A 16579-nucleotide genomic window follows, 5' to 3' on the forward strand; every position below is an offset into this window, starting at 1 on the left:
TCCTTGACAGCGTAGGTTCTGGGTGAGCTCATGGAGCAGTCCACATACATACCCTAGATGGTTCTGAAAAACAAATAAATTTCTTTTCTCTTTGAGTCATTGGATTGTTTTCATCTTTTTTCTACAGTGGTTTAGTTGATGCCCTCTTATAATAAATTTCCTCATTATACAGTTAAGAAAACTGAACTTCCAAGTAGTTAAGCAGTTTGCAAATGTCCATATCACTGATAAACAGCAAAGAAAAATTATACAACATAGTAATCCAAGACACATGCCTATGTGATGAAATATATAAGTGAATAATACATATAAAATTCAATCTTGTTTAATTTTAAATTAAATATAGAAAACAGTAGAATTTAGGAAGAGATCTTAAACATACTTTGAAGAAAATGGTCAGGGTAAAAAATAGAGTCTTTATTTTATATAGCTCTCAATATATTAACTTGAACAAAAATCACAGTCTTCTGCTTTTTAACATATTTATTTGCATAACGGTTCTTTAGTGGTCTACTAGCATTGCCAGATATTCTTATATACCATTACATCATTATGTATATTAAGTTATTAAAATATTTCTGTTCTTGATTTTATGCAAATTCATTTTTATTTATAGTGACTTTTAAGATGTTAGATGGTGAAAGCAAAAATATTCTATTAGAATCCATAGATTGCAAGAGATCCGTGTTTATTAACTTCTTTCTTTCATTAATATTTTTGTTTATGACAAATTCATGTGCCTTGTCTTCACTCCAGTAGTTAGGCAGTAAAGATGATTGGAATCTAATTTGATTCTCCCCTTCACACACCTAGCACATTTACGCTCACCCCGCTGAGCTCCAACTTCCCTCTCCGCTCTCTCCATCCCTGTCTGCAAGGCAGAACGCTGTCTGCGCAGTTTGTGGTCTGCTGCCCTCACTCACATAGACCGCAGGAAGAGCATGGGTCTCAGGAGTTTCCTCCAGGAGCTCTGCGGGTGAGAGGACATGTATTTGAGCTCATCAGCCAGAAAGGGAAGAAGACCATCACTTCAGGGAAGCCCACAGTAGCTTTCTCTTCTTTCTGTGATAAGGAATGTTTGGAGTAAATATATTGCTTTTCATCATAGTTCACAGTGGGAAACAAGTGAATGCAAATCGCTCCCCAGTAAGTTGATCTTAATAACCGATAGTTGGAGAATGACATTAAATCCTTAAAGCTGGCGCTCTGAGGAGAGAAAGGAGGCCCGGTGTTAAAGTGTGGTCCACAGGCATGGCCTAGTGTTTTAGCATTATTATGCCAAACTATCATTTTCTGGTTGTCAGTTTTACATGGAGAAGGCAAAGGGTTTCTTTTGGAAGTTATGTACTTATATAACCTCATGTTCAAAGTACATGTTTGATAGATGGTACACTACAGAGTAATTACAGCATGCAAACGTTCTTGCTTATAAAATGCCAGCAATTTACCCCTTAATTATAGGGAGTTTGTCATATAGTTAATTACCACAGTTTGAGGAAAAGTCATGATTTTTCTGAAGGCTAAATAAATCTGAACATTCATTACCTTTGGTTTTATGAAAAGAATTAATCACCTGTGGAAAGTAGCCCATCATATCTCAATGCCCACTTATTTAAGTTACCAGTAACTTTATTACAGCCGTTTGTAATATCAAATCATGAAAGGTCTAAATGTATATCTGTAGTGAATTATTAAATCAGTTGTGATACATTCCTACAATGGGATCCAGTACATTATAGTGTGGTACTTCTGCTTACAGTTTCTAGAGGTAGACTAGCTGGCAGTTATGGACAATTTTGATCTTGGGCAGCTTACCTAAATGCTCTGTGACTCAGTTTTCTCCTTCATAGAATGATTCATAGAATGATAGTCGTAAGAGTTCAATAAGATAATAGTCAAGCATTTTAGAGCAGTGTCTGGCACCTCTGAAGCCCTTAATCATTACGAATTATAATTATTATTACTATTCCACAGTTAAAATGGATGAGGTAAATCAAGATGTGGAAAGTTTTCTAGTATGTTGTAAAAGTTTTGTAAGTTGATATGTATAAAATGTGTCTGTGTATGACGAAGCCAGGTGTGCAAAACACCACACAAGATATTTCTCTCTAGTAGGAAAGAAAAGAGCATATAGATGAGAGAGAGAAGGGGGCAGGGTACCCACAGACACCAGTCTGAGAGCAACTGACATAGTGGACCTGATTCTCTCTCTCCTGTCTCTGTCTTCCTCCCTTTCCTCCCCTGCCTCCCTCCCTTCCTTCCTTCCTTTCTTCCTTTTCTCTCTCATTTTCTCTTTATCTTCCTGTAATGAGGCTATATTCATGAAAAATTGTGTAACTAAAATAATTATAGTGTTTTAAAATTATTCAGTTTTCTTCAGCTGCTCTCTGAGGAGGTCTTGGTTATGCTTCCTCGTATTGACTGTTGATATGTTTTGATTGAGCAAAGTCCCTTGGAAAAACTTCCCTGGAATAATTTAAATTCCTGTGCCCCTTCCTTATGACTCCCACAAACCTTTGGAGAGTGTTTGGTTTATTTTTCTCTGCCAAATTGGGCACGGAGACCTTGGTTGTAGCTCACATGCCTTTATGTATCACGCCCAGGGTCCAGCTGTCCTTGGCACACCTGCAGTCATCTCCATTTCAGGTCCTATCTGTCCTGGGGCCCTGACACAAGCTGTGTGTAGGTGCCTCTCATTTGCAGGAGCCACAAAATCCCACTGACCGAAGGCCCCAGGGAGCCAAGTCGCACCACTCCTCCCTTTCAAACTTATCCTTTTCTGGCTCCTGCCCTCAAGGGCCCATGCATCCCAAACAGAATCTTCAGGGGTGCTGGCTTCAGGAGGTCTCCAAAAACACAAAGACACCATTAATTACTCTCGGGAGTCCAAAAACCAAAAGTCTGCCTCTCCTTCTAGGAAATGAAGATGGAAACATTTACATATTCATTAGCTTTACTCTCCTATATTAGCAAGAGCAAAGTAGGAGTTAATATCTTAATAGCTGTGTCACAGAGAGAAAACAAGATAGAGTAAAATTATAGGCATTTCTACTAGATATAGTGTAAATAGATCCAGTTTGATGGATGTCACCAAAGGACAATTGAAATTTTTCTTTGCCAGTAAAGAAGTTCAATGTTGCAGAAGTGGCTAAAATCCTATACGATCCCAGTAATACCTCCAAAATTTCAAAGAGTGAGGACAAGAGATAAGAATGACCTTTAAGAGAATGAGAAGACTTATTTAGAGCACAATTCAGCACCTTGGACCAACACCATGTTGAAGCAGGGTTAGCAGATAGGCAAGTACACACCAAAAGAAAGCCTTCAGGCAAGAAGCTTTCCTCTGATCAGGCTTCTCATTAATATGGGCGCGTGCCAGATGAAAGAACCCTTTCCTGAACTGAATGGGTACCATAAAATGGGTAAAAAAATAAAAATAAATAAGCTGCCTCCAAGGACGATGCCATCTTCCTGTAGTAGAGTTTAAGCTGAACAGAATAGCAGTCCTGATATTTCAGCAGCCATAGCTGAATAGTTTCATTATAGCTTCTATATAGTTTCATATAGAAATAAAGTGACCTTCCTGGAAATGTCCATGGCCTCAGCTTCTTCTCCCACTCCTGTCAGGCTGGTAAATCATCAAAATGATATTATAAAACTACATTCTCCAGCTCTTCAGCTTAAGATCTAGGTGAAGGATTCCCTGACTATTCAAGAAAACAGTTCAGGGGTCTTTGAATCTTCTCCCACTCAGTTTAGGAAGATAAACTGAGCTAAATCTATTCTGATTCAAGTATAAATAATCAGGACAATTACTTAAATCCTTTGAAATGATTTCATGACACAGAAGAGAGACATATTTTAAGAGATAGAATACGTTTTTGAGGGAAAAAAAAGATTACAAGATAATTGAATTCATTGTAGACAATATCTATTTTCTACTGTCAAGGAAATTAAAGAAAATATGTGAAATGAGAGATGAAAGGTAGCTGGAACAATTAGGAAACTAATGTAAGAAAAGAATGTCATGGCAAGATTAAAACCAATACTAGAAACCATAAAGAACAAAATCTACAATGGAGAAAGTGAAATCAGTTATGTTAAGGACAGGTTTCAGAATTCGTAGTACAAGAACAAGAGAATAAAATTGATCTGAGTAAAAATAATAGATATGAAGGATATACCACAGAAATGTAACATGTGAATCACTGTAGATGCTAAAGAAGAGGACAAATGAAGCTATAGCAATATTCAGAGAAATACTATAAGTAAACTTTCCTTCCAAATAAGTATCTGAATCTTTAGGCTCCAAGGGTTAACAGGATACAAGGGAAAATTAAAATATATACCAGAATTTAGATATTTCTCAGTGAAATTTTCAAATTTCAATACTGAAGAAAGAATTCTATAAATATTGTGGTAGATGGTATTGTTGTTCCCAATTATTAACTACCCTCTTCTATACGCAGAGTATCCTTCCTGCTCCAGTTATTTTGGACTTGATCAATAACATGTGAGTGAACCTGATAGATAACCCATCAACCAGAAACTTGTAGAGCCATCATGAGCTTCTGCCCACCCTGTTGCCCTTGAGCCTTCTTCCAGGAGAAGGCTGTGTTCCAGATACGGGCTGTTCTGACAGCCTGAGTCCCAGAATGGGAAGTCATGGGAAGCAGACCAACACCCAACCTGTAGCTTGGGGCAGATCCGTAGAACCTGACCACCAACATGTAGTATGAGGAGGCATATACACACATTTGTTGTTGGAAGCCAACTGAGCTTTTGAGGTTAAAATACAGGGTGCCTACTGAAAACTAATACACACAAAACTAATATACCACCCAAGACTAACAGCATGTTAGCCTCAGACTTCTCCCTCTATAGGATTAGATGCCAGAATAAAATGGAGTAATGTCTTCCGAGTTTCCATGAAAAAGGTGGTGACATACGAATTCTATTCCCACCCAAAAGGTCATTTAAGTGTTAAGATAATCATAAAGCACCACATGTGTAAGAATTCAGGAACTATATTACTCATGAAAGAAGATATTTGCTCGTACCAGAAGATATTTACCAGTTAACTGAGCAAAACACCAATATCTAGAGCTCTCAAATTGAGAAGAGTCATATTATGAATGAGTTGGCAGGAAAAATGGAAACCATTTAAATATAGACTTAATTAGAATTGACTGTGGTAAATGCAGTGACAGAAACAGGGCAAAATTATAAAATTCATTTAGAGAGAAGATCTGTAACAAAATAAATTAATACAGCAATGACAAAATGAGACAAATCTTAGATAATGCTAATAAAATTGTCAAAGTATGATAATTTGTAGATTTTATAAAGGAGGGACTCAATATTACTGCTTCATTCTTGCATTACTGACTAGAAAAATTTAGGTTCAAGCATTTTTTAAAATAAAATTTATCAAGAGTAGTTTAAACAGTTTTAAAAGTCCAATGACGAAGTGTAAGATGTAAACTACACACTTGCCAATGGGTTAATGTCTGTAATATATAAAACATCCTAATTGAAAACTGGGCAAAGTTCATGAATAAGCACATCATTAGAGATCAAATGCAAATGAAAAAGAAGTATATGGAAAAGTACTCTCTGTCATGTTTGATGAAAATTTGTGAAGGGTCTTTTATGCAACACTGTGAAGTTGGTTCTTACCCTGTAAGCAAAGGGGAGCCATGAAGGAGTGTAAGGAAGGAAATGGCATGTTCAGAATGGAGAATAAGTTGAAGGAGAGCAACACTGCAGCAAAACAAAATCAAACAAAAACCAATCTGAGAGGCTGTTGTAAAAATCCAGATAAATGATAAAGATGACATGGACTAGACCTCAATACAGCCATGTTGTGCCATATTGACTGACCAGGCATCATTTGGCAAAGTCTCCCTTGGTCGGGTGCTGATTCTGATCAGAGGAGTTGTATTACTCCATTCAGGCTGCTATAACAAAATACTATAGACTGGTGGCTTATAAATAACAGAAATTTATTTCTCACCATCCTGGAGGCTAGGATATCTAAGATCAAGGCACTGGCAGCTTCAGTCTCTGGTGAGGGCTCACTTCCTGGTTCATAGATGGTCATCTTCTTCCTGTGTCTTCACATGGCAGCAGGGGTGAGGGAGTTCTCTAGGGTCTTTATAAGAATACTTATCCCATTCATAAAAGACTTCGCCCTTATGAGCTAATCATCTCCCAAAAGCCCCATTTCCTGATATCATGTTGGGGATTAGCTTTCAACATATGAATTTGGGGGCACACAAGCATTCGGTCTATATGCAGGGGTTATCTAACCATACCAGTACTTTACAGTGAAAAAGGGCTAACTGCTGACCAGGGTGTCGCTAAGAAAACTATCCCTCCACCCTACCCACCTCAAGAAACCTGCTGACCTTCCATCTTTGGAGTTTTCCTGTCCTCTCTTCAGACATTTCTCTTGGCCATAACTAACAGAAAAGGAGCACCTTGACTTCCTTCCTTCCAGGGGTCCTCCTGGGTCAAGCTTCATTCATCCCAGAAACAAAACACTAAATGCTTTTGTTTTTTCCCTCTTGCCCTCTGCTTGTTCTCTCTCTAAGGCAGAAAGCTGCTGTTCAGATTTGCATAGGTAAACACATACACATGATGTGTGCTTATGCATTATCAATTTTAACTGGTGCCAAACAGCAAATCTAAAGAAAGGGACACTCACTATCTAGCAAGGGAGCAAAAATATTTAAAAATAAATGTAAGGATAGATGGGATTTGATAGAAAATAGAATATTTCCAATAAATCTGAGAGGAGTTGATAATCTGCATAGTTTTATTAAGGCAAATAGAACAGGCCACTGTAGCCACTTATGGCTGGCTCATTGGAGATCACTTTGAGAACTCACTTAGTGGATAGGGCCAGGTATAGGCAATGCTTTTTGTGAAAAAATATTTTTTTTCCATCTAAGCCTAAGCATCATTTTTTCTTAGGTTTATGTGACCTAATCATTTAAACCAAAGGTAATTCCCTCTTGCCAACAACAAGAAAGGGAAGGTAATGCTAGGAATAATTTACAAGATTACAGCTTTGTACATCGGGTCAGGGACTTTTCACTAACCTGTACTACCCAAGAAGCTTCGTTGTATGAAAGCACTTCCTGATTAACAGAAGCATCACCTGAGTGAAAGTGGTAACCAGTGATAACAGTTTGAAAAATCTAGAAATGGCATAAGGAATGTGTACTAATACAGATAGAAATTACCATGTTTTGTTTAATTCCCATGGCAACTGCGAAGGAAAACTATATGGATAGGAAAATTCTAAGAGAATTCACGGTGACCCAGGAAAGCCCATGCATTGACATTTACATTGACTGTTTTGCAGATTATAAAATCACAGAAATCAAGGTGAAGCCTGAGCTGAAATTTAGGCAGAGTGGGGGTGGGGGTGGAGGTTGGAGAGACAAGCTTCTGCAGCTGGCAGTCCTGAGTCTGAAGCTTGGTTTGTCTACATTAGAACTAGGCGGGGTTAGACAAATTATTCCTCTTCTCCTTTTCCAAAAAGATTGATATAATAATGTTTTCCTTACGGAGTAATTGTTGGGATTAACAGATCCCAAATGAACTTCTTGGCACATGGTAGGTGCTTAACACAAGTTAGTTCCCTCCTGTAACAATAATGATTCCCTTAATAGGATTTTCATTTTATTGCAGGATAGGATACCCTTATAGGTATATTTCACAGATTTAAAAATTTATACAGATCGTCTATGTCATACATAGCACATGTGGCAGAAAATCTTATAGTATAAAATGTTGCATACATTAGTGTCATAGCAACAGCAAAACAATCCTGTGGTTTCTTGCCAAGACAAATATGATTATACGTTACGGTGCTCTCTGTGATAAATTCTTTTGAGGTTTCAAAATGTTGTGCTTGAATAACAATGGCAGTCTGTTTAAGATTCAGTTACTTTTCTATAATGCAAATCTTTGTTTAACAGAGCTGCTGAACTGTAATGTAAATGTTACATAGGACCTGTCAAAACAACTGTATTAGTGATCAGATATTGGAATAGTTAGTGGAACAAAATATCTTTATATTTTAGGCCTTTTTTCTCAATCTAAGCTTTGAGCACTTATGAAAAATATTTGAAGTGAATCAATGTTTACATGCTGTACTCTGTTCTCATTTGTTAAATTTAATATTGCTTAAAAAAGGCAATTGAAAATGGAAGCTTAAAAATTCCAACCAGGCATCAACATTTTAGGTTAGAAAAATTAGCATATACTGATATTACTTTGCCATATGTCATTTTTCCTATTTGTACTTACATATATTCATTATTTATTTCTCCACACTATTTATAAATCATAATATACTATACAAAGAATAAAAGCCAGATTTTTTGTTCAGTCATATCTAGCAGGCCTTTTATAAAATCATCTTTTCAGTACATTACTTTTGAATATAAACAAGCTCTCTCATCTCATTTTATGAATAAATATAGAGTTGATGACTGCATTTTTAAATTATATGATTCGTGCAGTCATTAGTTAAGGACAGAATAAGACAATGATGGATTTAAAAAATCATTCTCAGTGCACACATCGTTAGTTACACATGGAAAACTTCTTCCACCCATTCATCCCCCTCTTCTCTCAGATTGGTTCCCTTTTGGGACTGTCCTAGAGACGCTTTTGAAGCTATGGCAGCCTTCAAAATCAGTCCAGAGCACCATGACACTATGAACATTTTTGGTAGAGAAAATACAGTTTTATTTGACTAAAGCTAGGAAAATAAACAGTGACCCCATTCCCAGTCTTATGAAACAACCACAATTAGTTTTTGTTGTTTGTCGTTTCTGTTAAAGGAGCAACAAGTAACTTATGTACATTATTTAAAATTTGAAAATCTGGGTAAGCAAAACAGTAATGAATAGGAAATATCCATATCCTACCACAGTAATCACTGGACATATTTTCTTAAAATAGCCTTCGAGACCCCATGAGTATGTGTCTGAGTTTGTGTGTGGTACGGGACCTCCCTGGATGCTCCCTTCTGTAGCCAGCTTTTGCCCATGTAACAGTATATCATGAGTATGCTCACAGATCAATGAATATATCATCATATCAAGCATAACTGTAAAAGCTAATCTTCAGTGAGAACCTAATATGTGTCCAGAATTATGCAAAGAACATCACACATAAAATGCCATTTTAGTTTTTACAGAAATCATTTGAGTGTAGCTTGTTATTCCGATTTTACAGAGGAGACTTAAAGAGGTTAAGTAATTTGCCCAAGGTCACATAACCTGCATTCTGAAATTGGAATACAGAACTGTTTTTTCCATTTTTTATTTATATTCCATGTTTATCACTGCAGAGCTCCAGATCATAATCACTGTGCTTAACACATAGAATTACAATATAGAATTACATTGAAAAGCTTTAATCCATATAAATTAATCATTACCTTTGTTAGGCGGAGGATTGCTTCCACTTCCAATTTCCCACAATTATAAATACTAGGGTAAACATCTCTAAAATAGATATATTTGTAAGTTCAATTAATAACTTATTTAAGATATATTTATAGAAGTGGAAATGCTGCAAAAAAAGAGGATGAGTACTCTTAAGGTTTTCGGTTTGATTCACATCAAACCAAGAACGGAGAGTATTGTTCTTAACAATCTTCACCAATCTTATAGGTCAAAAATAAATGAGGTACCTCATTTTAATTTGCATCTTTTGAATACCTTCCTGTACATTTATTTTGTATTTCCCTTTTTGTGACTGAAACAAATATTGAAACAATAGTTCAATAACTGACAAATTCTAGTCATCACTTGGCCCTTAGACTTAATTCATAGAGTGGCTTAATACTCCTGTTTTTAATTGGGGTTTATTAAAGGCATAATTTACATCCTATAAAATTCCCTTTTTAGCATATAGTTTTATGAGTTTTGACAAATGCCTACCATCATGTAATCATAACCACAATCAAGTTATAGAACATTTCTATCACCCTAAAATGATAGCCAACCCTTCCTTTAGCCCCCAACCCCTGGCAACCACTATCTTTTTTCTGTTCCTATAGTTTTACCTTTTCCAGGGTGTCATATAAATGGATTCATATAGTATGTAGCCTTTTGAGTCTTCTTTCACCTTGCATAATGCATTTGAAATTCATTCATGTTGTTACCTGTTTTCTTTTTTTCCTTTTTTATTGCTGAGTGGTATTCTGTTGTATAGGATGTACCACCATTTTTTAAAATCCATTTACCAATTGAAGGATATTTGGGCTGTTTCCAGTTTTTCCCAATTATGAATAAAGCTGATATAAAAATTCATGCACAGGTTTTTGTGAAAATGTATATTTTTCAGTCTCTTGGATAAATACCTAGGAATGGGATTGTTGGTTTGTATGGTAAATATATTCAATATTTTACCTTTACAAAATGTTTCTGAAGTATCTGTGTCATGCCTAATGGCCCTTATGGGTTTGAATGGTTCTGAAATTACTCTTGATGTAGCTCATCCAGATTTTTATTGACTGGTACCTCTTTCTGAAAATAGGCAAGTTTTTAAATAAAGAGTTCTAATCAGCTCCTGGTTATACAAGAACTTATCATGCACTTGATTCATTACCCACATCCTCTGATTCTTCTCTGTCAAGTAGCATTGGGCTGCTTATTTAGCAAATATAATGCTTTTTTAAAAAGTTAAAGAGAAATTAAATAAGAAGCCATTAGTTAGATTAAAATACTAGTGTAAAAGAAGGCATGGGTACAATTTATGGGTGAGTTACCTTTTTTACCATCATTTGTTATGTATAGTAAAATTTTATTTGTTACTAGGTTTGTAATATATGAAACGTAACAAATATCAAATAAGCAGCACTATGGTACCTTTCCCAGGACTCATGAGTTTACAGTCTCATGAGTCTGTACTTTTATAGATTTTATAAATAATTTTATAAGCAAATTCAAAACAGGGTGATGATAGCTATGCTAGAGGAGCACATAAACGGGGACCCATCCAAACTTAGCGATGCTTACAACATCCTCTAAGTAGAGATCTGAAGGACTGGTGGCCATGGGAGAAGGAGAGAAAAATATTCTAGATAGAGGAACCAGCTTGCACCAAGGTTTTATTTGGCAAGTGAGGTAAGAGCACTGGGTCAAGAGACTTGAGGATGCCATTAAAGAGAGTTCAAATGGGGTCCAGAATGAATGTAATAGAAATAGAATTGAAAAGAAGCAAGATGAGCTGGAGCAGATGCACAATTATTGGTTGGGAAATTTCTAAAATGGCCAAAGAAACTTTGTAGTATGAGGGATGTAGGCCAGGAGGTACATTGGGTTGATGGTTGAGAACATAGTTGTGAATATGGGCTAAAAGTATGTTAGACAGGTCATTAGAGTTAGGGAAGTTAAGAAACTTTAGATAGAGTCCAGGGATACCCACATCCACTAAGGACCATAAACACATTAGTATTAATAGACTTACTTGGAGTTTCATGTCGGTGCATTGGGAAACATTGAGTTACAGTGAAACCCAAGAGTTTATTACACATCTTCTCAATACCTTATGCCCCGTGAAGTTCTAAGCAAGGGAAATAATGTGCAGCTGTTCCCAGAAGTATTTAAACACAGAGATTTTTTTTTTTTTTTTTTTGGAGAACCATTCAGGATTACTGCTTTTTTAGGCAATGCTCTTTTTACCAGATAAATAATATTTTAAGAATTGATTGTATATACCTGGCAGTGCTCACATTGCTAACTAATCACTTTTCTGTACCTTTTGGCAGTGGTTCTCAGACTGGTGTAAAAGGAAATTCCTGCGAAGAAACAAAACTCTGAACTAATATAAAACTCTGAATTGAAACAGAACCACTATAAAAAAAAGAAATAGTTCCCCAAAAGTCATCTTTCCTGAGAGAACTCTGGTTCTATCACGTTTATCTTTTATGTCTTCACATCCCCAACTTTTTAAAACAAGAAATTGCTTAGATGAACTTTACAATGTTTTGTAGTCTCAAGTTTGAAGTTCTCTAATAATTTCTTCTAATATGGACCCAACATCATTTTTCTTTTCTAAAATACTCACCAAGTTCACAACCTACCAGGAGGAAAACAATGTGACAAAGTACAGTCTAAGAGCACACACTTCATATGCTACTGCTTTTCTTCCTTCTCTCTTCTCCTACCCATTTTGCCTTCATCAAGAGACACAGTGAAGGAAGGAAGGAAGCAAATGCAAAATAAAGATAGCCAATATTTGGGAGTATGACATCCATCCACCTTCCCCTGATAAAATGTAGGCTGTGTCTGTAATAATTGTTGATTATTATAGGACTATGATTCCTTATCCTAAATCATTAGTGCTAGGTGTTTTTCAGGATTAAAATATTTTATATTTTAGGGGAAAGTACTGTGTATTCTGTTACACAAGCAGGATCTTGGGCATCACTTTGTAATCAAAGATGGATATTTCCACAGCATAACAGAGTACAAATTGCCTCACAGCTATTCAGGTTTGTTTTTTACCACCAAATGAATTTGCACCAATTTTACCAGAAACATTTGGGTTTTAAAGTTTGTTTGGATATTAGAATTGTAGACTATAGCATTGTGAAATTCCAACCAATTATAAAAATCTTCTTGACTTCATTCTCTCTCCTTTTCTTTCTTTTCTTTTACTTTTTTATCTTGTTTCTCTGGCTTTTACAGACAACTATCGATATAGTGATATGTTTGAGTAGAGACAAGGACCTTTGTTCATATCATCTCATTTAATCTTAATAAAAATCTATTCGAATAGGTATTATTATTTCCATTTCACAAATGAGAAAGCTAAGTCTCTGAAAGGTTAAATTGCTTGTGAAAATTTCAGTTGGTACGGAGCCCACCTTCAAACACTTGACATTCACACTACCTGACTCCAGAGTCCACTGTGCCACCCAGCTTCCTTACCAATAGAGCTGAGTACACAAATCACTGAGTTAGCCATCATATGCACAGATCCCATTTTATGCTTAAGTTTAGCATAAAAGCTGATTGCTGATAACCTCCTGTTAAAAAACAAAAGCTGTTTATAATCATCCAGAAAGAAAGGAACTGGAACAACATTTAACCTCAGCATTTGGTGCAGCAATATAACAGCATAGAACTTTAAATAGACTAGCACTTTATCCAAGTAAGTCAGTCAATATTTAATAAACACTGAAATAATATATAAAACACATTTTGTAGGTGTCCCAAATCCAACCTATTGAGAATGGTCGAGAAGAAAATTCACAGGGAAGGTCCTTTAAAGGCTGTCTTGCAAGGCTCTTCAGCTGGATAACGGGAATCAGCCACTGTGAACACCTTCAATTAAGGCAATAAACGTATGTGCGCTAGAGCGCACTGGTGTTGGAGTTGGTTGCAAAGCTAAGGCAAATACAGAAACCGTGTCCTTTTGTGCAGGTTTCCGTTACAACGAAAAGGGATCTAGATACTAGGTTGTTTGGGTTGTTATTGTTATTTTTATTCAATATAAAATTTTGTATATATTTATTCAAATATATTTTGTTTTTTCACTGATTTTTTTCACTCATTAATGGGAAATTAGCGTTCTTCAATGAAATAGCCCTTAATAGTAGTGACTATTTTTTGTTTTCTTACCTGAGGTACTCATTTTGCATCTCCCACTGTTTTCTCAAAGAGAAATGGCGGGTGGCAGATCTTGTCAGGTGGCAAGTCATCACCAAATTTTCATGTCATAAGTAAATGACAATTTTAAGTAACTTTTTAAAATTCCAAAGCATAATTTATACAACTGGGGGTATAGAATAAATAGGAAAACAGAAATTTTCACATAGAACTTAAGGCTTCAAAAATTGATATGCTAGAGACTTAGAGTATATCAAATTTAAGAATCCAAAACTACTTTTCAGAAACAAGCGCTTGTTTTTTCATGGGACCTCTGCACTCAAGGACTGGATTCAGTATTTTGCTCACTGATTTGCTGTGGACTTGAATGAACACTTTCTAATGGATGTAGCATATTCTAATCTTCAACTCTTTGGACACAAGCTTTGTTATCTCCACTCTAATCCTCTGTATGTATAATTGCACTGATGATTTATATGACCACTTTCTTCTTGTGGCTCTGAATTAAGCTTCTATGCATGAGTTTTTGGTTTGCCTGCTGAGTGTTTGCACTATTATCTACTAATAAGATTTAGTATTGCATATTAAGGATTCAGCTGGATTAAAAGGGGAAAATCCTTGTCACCTAGTCTGCCTCATAGGGAGTCCATTCCTCAAGACAGGTGATCTGAAAATATTAAATGCAATTCTGTTTTTTTAAATATTACTGAGAAAAATGCTGATGAAGTGAGCAATGTCATAACTTCCTGCATAGGAATTATACCATTTGAATATTTCAAATCATGCATTTACATGCATGTAATTGTTATAATATAGAATCATAGAGTCTTATAGATGGTAAGGACTTTAAGTAATTAGTTTGCCCTTTCTCAAGATTCTTTCAGGGAAAAACTGCTCCTGTGCTAGACGAGAATTCATCTTATTTCTTAAAGCATACTGAGATATAAGGTCCATCCCTTTCAGTCTGTGGTGTGGGTTTATTTGCTCTTAGTGAAATTAATAAACAGATGGCCCCTGTGCTCTCTGTATACTCCTTTAATGTACTTGGAAACTGTTATTAAATTTCCCCTTTATTTTCTCTTCCTTTTGCATAGTCACTTTGTTATTTATTTTCCTCTGTTTACCTAATGACCATCTTTAAATGATTAGCCCCAAGTAGAACCCTTCTAATTCCAGTCAAATAGGAAAAATCAACTCAGTTAGAACTTAATTGTGATGTGAAAGTGAAAGGGGACTAATTGGAAAAAGCAGGCATTTCCCCAGAGCCCTGGGATCTAAAAGTGGAGTCAGTCTGGAAACAAACTGTTTACCCTTGAAGTTTAACCTGGTAATGACTTAGCATAAAGAAAGGGGTAATATCATTCAGAATTTATGGGCAGTGAAAGGAAGATCTAGTGGTCACCAAAACGTGCTTTTATTTTATTTTATTTTTATTTTTTTATTTTTTTGCGGTACGCGGGCCTCTCACTGTTGTGGCCTCTCCCGTTGCGGAGCACAGGCTCCAGACGTGCAGGCTCAGCGGCCATGGCTCACGGGCCCAGCAGCTCCGCGGCATGTGGGATCTTCCCAGACCAGGGCACGAACCCGTGTCCCCTGCATCGGCAGGTGGACTCTCAACCACTGTGCCACCAGGGAAACCCCAAAACGTGCTTTTAAATGGCAAGACTGAAACCAGGATTTCCTGGTTCTCAATAGCACACTTACAGTTATCCATTCAATGTCTCATTTCTAAGGTGACCTCGTGTCCCTATTTGGGACAGCCCCAGTTTAAGCCTGTCATTCCTATGTATGATTAGCATCCCTTTTCTCCCCCACTATGTCCAGGTTTAGATGATAATTTATATGCTCTCCCTGCAGTCAGTCATTGCACATCTTTGTCACTCTCTCCAGCTTGTACCTGTCCCTTGGTTTTTCTTACTCTGCTTGTGTTCTCCCTTGCATTGATTATCAGTGATTTGTTTTGGATACTTTCTTTGCTTTATTAAGGTCTTTTAACATTTCACTTCTATCTTCCAAAGTGATGGTTGTCCCCTTCACTTAGGATCATCTTCAGCAAATGTAATGAGCCTTGTGGACACTTTATTATTTAGGTTAAGGGAACACTGATACCTAGGCCAGTGGCCTTTGGAACAGCATCCATTTTCTCTCCCTTGTATTTTTTTTGTGTGTGTGTGGTTTTTTTTTTGCGATACGCGGACCTCTCACTGTTGTGGCCTCTCCCGTTGCGGAGCACAGGCTCCGGACGTGCAGGCTCAGCGGCCATGGCTCACGGGCCCAGCAGCTCCGCGGCATGTGGGATCTTCCCAGACCGGGGCACGAACCCGTGTCCCCTGCATCGGCAGGTGGACTCTCAACCACTGCGCCACCAGGGAAGCCCTCTCCTTTGTTTTAATCTCCTTTCCTTTCTTTTTACTGTCATGTCTTCACCCTTTCCCTACCCTCCATTTGCCGCTGACTGATTAATCTTCAATTTATATCTTAACATCTTTCCAGAAATTACTATGTGCTAGGTCCTGTCCAGAGGAGTGCACTCCTGTCAGTTTTGTACTGAAACACTGTATATCAAATTGTTCACAGATTTCAAGTCCCCATGGGGCCACTGGAAATAAAACTATGATGTACTGTTTCCACAGTTCTTACGGCTTTTACTCAATCATAGTGCATTATATAACTCTGACGAATATTTTTTGTCCTAAAGTCATGCTTGTGCTTTTGGAAGGAAAACTCAAGAAAACTTAGAGATGAACTGTTGAATTTGCCAACATTTTCATCATGCATTTTTTTAAATGGGAAATTAAAGTATCTAAGGTCTTGTCAAGCAGTTAGTAAAAGGGTCCGCATGCTCTGCTCACTACTGATTCTTACTGATATTGTTTTTCTCTAGGCTTAAGTGGGTCACACCTAGAAAATAATGCCTTAAGCTGTGGTTAGTA

At 36.8% G+C, this 16579-nt stretch overlaps 1 protein-coding gene across 1 annotated transcript in view; it reads left to right on the top strand.

The window, feature by feature from the left end:
* The window catches only part of PLPPR5 (phospholipid phosphatase related 5), a 122418-nt gene extending 108700 nt beyond the window's left edge, over positions 1–13718 (top strand). The window contains exon 6 of the mRNA XM_089919107.1: positions 13245–13718. Within this exon, the coding sequence (XP_089775233.1) occupies positions 13245–13379 (135 nt within the window). The 3' untranslated portion in view covers positions 13380–13718. The remainder of the gene's footprint in view (positions 1–13244) is intronic.
* Positions 13719–16579: the final 2861 nt, after the last annotated feature.

This window comes from Delphinapterus leucas, chromosome 1 (genome assembly GCF_059928025.1).
Source record: "Delphinapterus leucas isolate spDelLeu-1000000601 "Yukka" chromosome 1, BTC_Dleu_Yukka2, whole genome shotgun sequence".
NCBI lineage: Eukaryota > Metazoa > Chordata > Mammalia > Artiodactyla > Monodontidae > Delphinapterus > Delphinapterus leucas.